The sequence below is a fragment of the Chiloscyllium punctatum genome, chromosome 11 (genome assembly GCF_047496795.1).
Source record: "Chiloscyllium punctatum isolate Juve2018m chromosome 11, sChiPun1.3, whole genome shotgun sequence".
NCBI lineage: Eukaryota > Metazoa > Chordata > Chondrichthyes > Orectolobiformes > Hemiscylliidae > Chiloscyllium > Chiloscyllium punctatum.
In genome coordinates this window covers 110,168,074-110,175,128 of record NC_092749.1, presented here as the reverse complement: position 1 = coordinate 110,175,128, position 7,055 = coordinate 110,168,074, and the positions used below count along the sequence as shown (strand labels likewise).

Below are 7,055 nucleotides of genomic sequence, written 5' to 3'. Positions count from 1 at the left end.
CGTGTACATTATCAGTTGCACATGCAGATCATTTCTGTGTTGTTTTTCAGAATAGTTTTCTAAATGAACTTCTAAATCTCCTCAACAAGGATCCTTGATCTTGAGTAATTTTGTGGTGGTAGCATATTTTCTATAACCTTCATCATAAGTTAATTGGGACACCAGTCACCACTTCACTCAAGGAACTAAATTCCAGCAAACATTTTCAATTATTCTATTAATGTGAAGTGTCTTATTTTTTTCTCACATATTATTGATAAGGACAGATAAATCACAGACTGACAAAACATTTTACATTTGTTAACCTTCTGTGGATTTAGGAAATATTAAATATTAGCTGAGTAGATGTAATATGTTAATTAAGAAATATTGGAATTCTTACTCAATTTGGAGGTTTTAATATTGTAAAATCTGAAAGTTAAGGCCCAATCTTATTTACACAACTGTACAAGTACATTCTCTCAAACCTGGCAGCCTTGAATTTGGATTGTGGTGGATTTTGGAACCGTCTGGGATTTTCTGAAAAAAATTAGAACATTTAATCTGGTGAGTAGGGAACACAGCAGAAAACTAACTGTTACAATTGCGAAGCACTTTAGGTCAATATTCATGTTGTCACTGATATTAAGTCAGTTTACAAACAATGGATTTAATAGCTCTTCCATGCGCCCCCTCATTCATTAGCACACAGTTTAAAATGAGAAAGGATCAATTAAAGAATGTCCAGTTTTCAGACAATGGCAAAAGTGAAGATTGCAGATCTGGAGATCAGAGCCAAGATTAGAGTGATGCTAGAAAAACACAGCAGGTCAAGCAGCGAGGTCAGGAGCCAGCCATTCCTGATGAATGGTTCCTGCCTGAACCATCAATTTTCCTGCTCCTCGGATGCTGCCTGACCTGCTATGCCTTTCCAGCACCACTCTAATCTTGACACAGTTTTCAGACAATACCAGCTTTCGCAGTGGCCAGATTTGAGAAAGTGTACCTGTGCCGTGTCAGTCTGGTACCTTACTTTGGCACAAACCTGAAATGAGTCCTTAAAAAAATCTTACAGGGGAGGATTGGACTTCCCAGATTTTGGGAAATTTCAGTTAAGTTCCCTATTAAGTTACATAGCTGATTGGGTCTTGTCTGATCCCGCAATCAATCTGGCTGGACATCAAGGCTTCTCAAGTAAAATGCCCACTTATTAACCTTTTATTTTCAGACAAGAGGAAAATCATTACGGATCATATAAAAACCCTATAATACTAAACACAATTAAAGCTTGGAATATAATGCGGCAAAATGAGGGCAACTCATATAAAACATCCCCCTATGCGCCGATAGTAGGAGCATGGGGATTCCAACCGGGGTTTACAGCTGCCACTTTTAAACTCTGGAGATCCAGGGGTATCTCATGTCTAGGGGACCTATTTAAAGATGGGGTCTTGATGTCTTTTGAACAGCTGCGTCAGAAATTCGGATTACCTAATGGAGACCTCCTTCGATACTTCTAAATTCGAGATTATATACAGAAGAAGACTACGTTATTAGATAGTCTTTATAAATCAGATAGACAATGTAGAGTACTACGCCCAATGGGGGTATCTTCCGTCAGTACTATTTATCATTTACTACATGATGAAGTATCGGGAGATATGGACAATCTGCTTAAAACATGGGATCAGGATTTGGGATTAGAAATCTCTATAGAAACGTGGAATGACATTTGGGAAAATGCCAGAAGAATCACCATCTGTAACAGAACTCAGGCTATCCAGCTGAAGATACTTCATAGGGCCCATATAGCACCGGATCGATTGGCAAAATTTAAAGCAGGAGCATCTCCAATGTGTCCCAAATGTAAAATAGTGGTGGGCACTCTTGTACATTGCCTATGGACCTGTCATGAGACCTATAGATATGGACTAAAGTAGCAAGTACCTTGACAGAAATTTTAGGAACGGAAATTTAAGTGGATCCTGTGTCTCTCCTTTTGGGCTTTTCGAACTTTCCCTCCCTGGACATGTACGGGAAGAGACTATTTTCTATTCTCTCTTTCTGTGCAAGGAAAAATATTTTGGTAAACTGGGTGGCTGAGGGCCCCCCTAGACTTTCAAATTGGCACAGATTAATTATGGAATGTATTCCCCTTGACTTCCTTACAAATATGGTGCACCAAAAGACCAAATTATTTCATAAAATATGGCAGCCCTTCTTGAATTATATGAATACAGATATTTCAGCTGTCCTAACAAGGGCTTTTATTTAATTGAGATTACGAACCTGGCTGGTCCAGGGCCCCTTGGGAGAGGAATCCCGCACGAATACGGGTTTTGTTACATTTGATGTTAACACATTCCAAGCATGTATCTCACTACCCAATTTATGTGTTATCCGTTGTTTTTTTTTCTTTCTCTTATTTGAATAATGTAAGAGACTTAAATATACACTCTGGTTAGTTGTAGGTTAGACTAGTAGTTAGTTGAGTTTTGTTTTTTTTCTTTCTCGGTATTTTTCTTTGGTTAAATTTTGGTTATTATTTATTTAAGATTTAATTGTATATCGATGTTTGTACTTGAGAGTTTTGTTTATTTTTGTAAACTTGTAAAAATGTTAAATTTCTAATAAAAATATCTATTAAAAAAATCTTACATCTTTAAACATCTGCATATTGCCTAAACTTACTTCTCCTTCTGCCATGTTTCTGTCACACCTCTTTTTTCAGCTTTTCCCCAATACAAATTCCTGTGACAACATTTATAAAGGAGACTGCCTAAATAACCTTGATATGCTATTCTGTCATTTTACAGCACCTCGTCAGTTTTATGTCTTGTAGCTGCTCATCTGCACTGCATCAAAGCTGTAGTATTCCAACCAACCCTATTTCTCTATTTTCTAATTTGTCATCTTTCTGCCAGCTGATGATTAATAAAAGAGATCACAAAACTATGTCAGAAAAATAAGGACAGCTTAAAATGGGTACTAGTACAACTGTGCAACCTAGTCCAATTATCCTTCTTTCAATCACCCTGCTTCAGCAGAAGACAACATTTGGTCTTGACTCCTCATGTGTATTGCAATTCATCGATCATTGACAGCTTTGTGTCTCATGAAACAATGGTTTGCATCATGATGTAAGCTTTGTGTTAAGCATTATCTGGTGTGGCTCAAAAGCCACACTTTGGAATAGCAGTCTCTGCTGCATTTGCTGCAGAGGATTGGAAGGAGCTGCGAAGGTACAGGATTGACTGGCCTCTGAATAGAAGGTCTGAACAGTTGAGTTACCTTACATTATTTATTATCCAAGAAAAGAGCAATTTCACAAATGCAGTGCCATATGCTGTCAATTGGTTCTATATCATTTAAGGCTTATGTTACTAGCCAAGTTGTTAAACAGTTAAATTTCTTCTCACGACAGTCTTCTCCATGATGATGTTGGTTCTACTGATGGTCAGTCCACAGACATTCTTAACTCTTCAACATGTAGCCTCCAATAGTGTTCATATAGCAGAGGCTTATATACAATAATATCAGGAGACATTTGAATTTTTCGGCTTCTAACACTTTATATTTCCTGTTTTTAAGTAGAGGTTATAAACTACTGGTGAAAGCAGCTGATTTCGGAAGTAGGAAAGCCATGGAGCGAATAGCCTTTGCCTTATTATTTGGTGACCAACTGCCCCAGAACGTCACGGCAGCTAAAGATCTCTTTGAAGCTCTGGCAGAAAATGGCTCTCATAAGGCCCAAACTGTGAGCTCCTTCAAAATGGAATTAGCATGGAAAAAAAATGATAAAACATAGTTGCTCATTTGTGCTGACCTGCTAAAACAGAACTACTATTTGAAGGGCATACCATTTCTTAAGATCTTGGGAATGGTTTTGTCAAATATTGCTCATGAAAATTATTTTGAATTGGAAAGCAGATGTTGCTGCATTAAAAAGATTTAGTTTAAAAAGATTAAGTTTAAAACGAAAGGCTAAGAATATTCCCAACAGTATAAGGTTGCAATTTAATATTATCCAGCCCATGTGTAACTTTTCCAGTATTTAACTTGGGCTTGTGTTATGTTCCCACCTCATTTGAAAAATTATTCACCCCACAAGCATCAATATGTATACAGTATTCCTAGCCAAGAAAAACGATGGTTGAGAAGTGATGTCCTGAAACCAACTACCAGATGGTATTCAAGAAGAGTTAGCAAATGTTGAATTGCCTTTGAAATTTATTTTATCCTTTCTCCCAATGAGGGAAAGGTTCACCTTTGTTTAACAAAAACAATGTGTGTTTATTTAATGTGTTTAACTTCGTAAAATGTCCCAAGATGCTTCGTAGGGTTATTATGAAACAAAATGTAGAATTAACCACTTAAAGAGATATTGGGGCACATGGTCGGATTAAAGACTTAGTTTTAAGCAAATTCTTAAAGGAGAAGAGAGAGGTGGAGAGCCAGATGAAGGGAATTCCAGAGGTTAGGGCCCAAGCAGCTGAAGGCACAGCCACCAAATGATGGAACAACTAAAATCAGTGATGTTCAAGAAGTCAGAATTAGAGAAGTGCAGATTTTGTTTTCCAAAATCATACCCCATTATATTTGTGAGGTTTGATATGTGACCATCCAAGTTGACAATGCATAAGCTGCAAGCCAAATAAGTTTCTTCCCATACTGTACATTAATCAGTACATTCACAATTACAGTTAACATTTATCATCCCGATGGGCTTTTCATAGCTTGGGTGCACTTTGCCTGAAAGACTTTTTCTCAATGGACCTTTGTGACAGTTGTCCCACTCTAAGTGTAGACACTCATTGTGTGGAGGGCCTAACCCCAAGCCCATGTTGTGCAGCACCACACTGTAATGCGGCAGATTGTTCAAAACATACATTTTTCTCAGAAAATGATATAATACTTTGAGGAAATATTTCAATGTTTTAATTTTTCCAATTAACATTTGAGATGTGTCTTATCTACTTCTTATTATCTATCTATTATGACAAACATTATTTTCAAAAAGCTAAACACATAATTTAGCAACACATTGGAAATCAAACTGTTTGTGAATGCTTAAGTTGAAATAGTGTACCGAAATTCTGTGAATAATTTTAAACAAGTGTTTTCTTTTTGGGCTTTTGTTAGGCATTAGGATTCATGCATGCCACTGGTATTGGTGTGGGATTTAACCAACCTAAGGTAAGAAGATGTAGCTGGTGTAATTTTATGAATAATTAGATCAAAGAAGATACTAAATCTGCTGATGGGGGTCATTGACAGTGACATGATGTTGCAAGACATCATTCAATGTATTAAGAGCAAATATTGAGCATGACAGATGAATTGAGAATATTTCATTTCATTCAGATATTGCTCCTAATAATCATCAAGATCCAACATTCCAGCCATATCAGCCTTTGTTGGGTCCCTCTACTTTCTATTTCTAGTGGGAGGTTAGAAGCAACAATATCTGCTTTGGTAGGAGAAGCCACGAGTAACATGTATGATTTACATTAAAAAAAAGGTTATCGATCAAAAGTTGAGATTATTGGAATAGGCATCCTCACAGCCAATGATTCTAGAACAAGTAAATTTGGCCTCAGGGTCATTGCAGGTATACTTGACAGGAGTTCGCTGGAGACTGTGGATTGGGAGGGGGTGGGGTGCGTAGCATTGGAGCAGGGGTAGGGGGGTGATGTTTGGGCAGTGGATGGTAAAGGGGAGGGCTGAGGATAGAGATGTGGCGATTCAAGCACAGTTGGGGAGAAGGGGAGGGGGCTGGTGTGGAGTGGCAGGGCTATTGGGACCATGTCAAGGGTCTGGAACGATGTACATGTGTGTTTCTGAGAGCACAAAGGTGCAATTGCCCCATGGTTTCAGTGCCAACAACCTCTGCCATTAACATACAGCTCGGGACTCAGTTCTGGGAGCAAGAAAAGAAACGTTTCCATCACGTCTTTACAGGATATTTCAAAGTGCTTCACAGAGAATTAAGTATAGTTGAAGTGTATTCAGTGTTTTAATATAGGAAATCTAACAGGCAAGTTTGCACATGACAACTTCCACAAACAGTAATATGTAAATGACCGGATAATCTAGTTTGGATATTGATTGATATGGTTGATTGATAAATATTGGCCAGGACCTTAGGAAGAACTCCCTGATCTTATGAATTGATCTTTTAGAGATTGGGCCTGTTTAAAATCTGAAAAACAGTCTTGGGAAACCAGAATGTCTTGAGAGCAAAGGAAGCTTCTAGTCATTGAATGGTATTTAAATAGAGGATAAATGGTGTCAACTCAGAAAGGATAAAAAGAAAATTTGGGGGGTATTTAAATTGGGACACTGTGGGACAAAGACAAGTTGTCACAGATGATACAAAGTTACATGCAGATTATAGCATGTGGAGACATACCAGGGCCTTGTTAGTGGTTCTGATGTCCCTTTAGATTCTTTTGATGTTTTGTGTTGCTGAAGTATTCCTGCTGCCACTGTTGGATCCCATCTTTGAGAAGGGAACTCTTAGGTAATTTTTGATGCTGAAGTAATGACCCCGAACCAAAGTTGTTTGGAATGATGACAGAATCAAAGGGATGGTTAGAAATTCTGTCCCACCAGAACACAGCCGCTCCAAGCGGAATCCAACATCTCTTTCATTGTTTTCATTCCCTTCTCATGTCTCTGGCTCTTTGTTGTCCCAAATACCTCAACAGCTCTTTAGCTGTCTGACACCTGTGCTTTTCCTCAGCTATAGACACTGGCTATTATTGTCTATACTCCATACCCAAATGTGGCCATTCTAGATCTGGATCAGTACTCAAAACCTGGGTGCTTGATCTGAAACCTAATCTTTGTCCTTCTCAATTTCCAAATCCATTTTCTTCCGCTCCTTATGCTCTCCAACACTTGTTTTTCCCCATCTCCATTTTAGTCTATGTTAATCTGCTTGGCCATTCCAACTTTCCCTTCAGTACCTCTGGCTCATATTCCCCCTTCCCCTAACTCTGGTATTTATCCCACGTGCTCAACACCCAGCACAACTCACTGCCTTCAGGTTTGTGTCCCCTTATTATTGAATA

At 38.3% G+C, this 7,055-nt stretch overlaps 1 protein-coding gene across 1 annotated transcript in view; it reads left to right on the top strand.

Moving 5' to 3' along the window:
- The first annotated feature begins 3,102 nt into the window (after nucleotides 1-3,102).
- The window catches only part of LOC140483403 (protein sel-1 homolog 1-like), a 28,876-nt gene continuing 24,923 nt past the window's right edge, over nucleotides 3,103-7,055 (top strand). Inside the window, exons 1-3 of the mRNA XM_072581652.1 lie at nucleotides 3,103-3,119; nucleotides 3,571-3,736; nucleotides 5,122-5,175. Of these exons, the coding sequence (XP_072437753.1) occupies nucleotides 3,103-3,119; nucleotides 3,571-3,736; nucleotides 5,122-5,175 (237 nt within the window). The remainder of the gene's footprint in view (nucleotides 3,120-3,570; nucleotides 3,737-5,121; nucleotides 5,176-7,055) is intronic.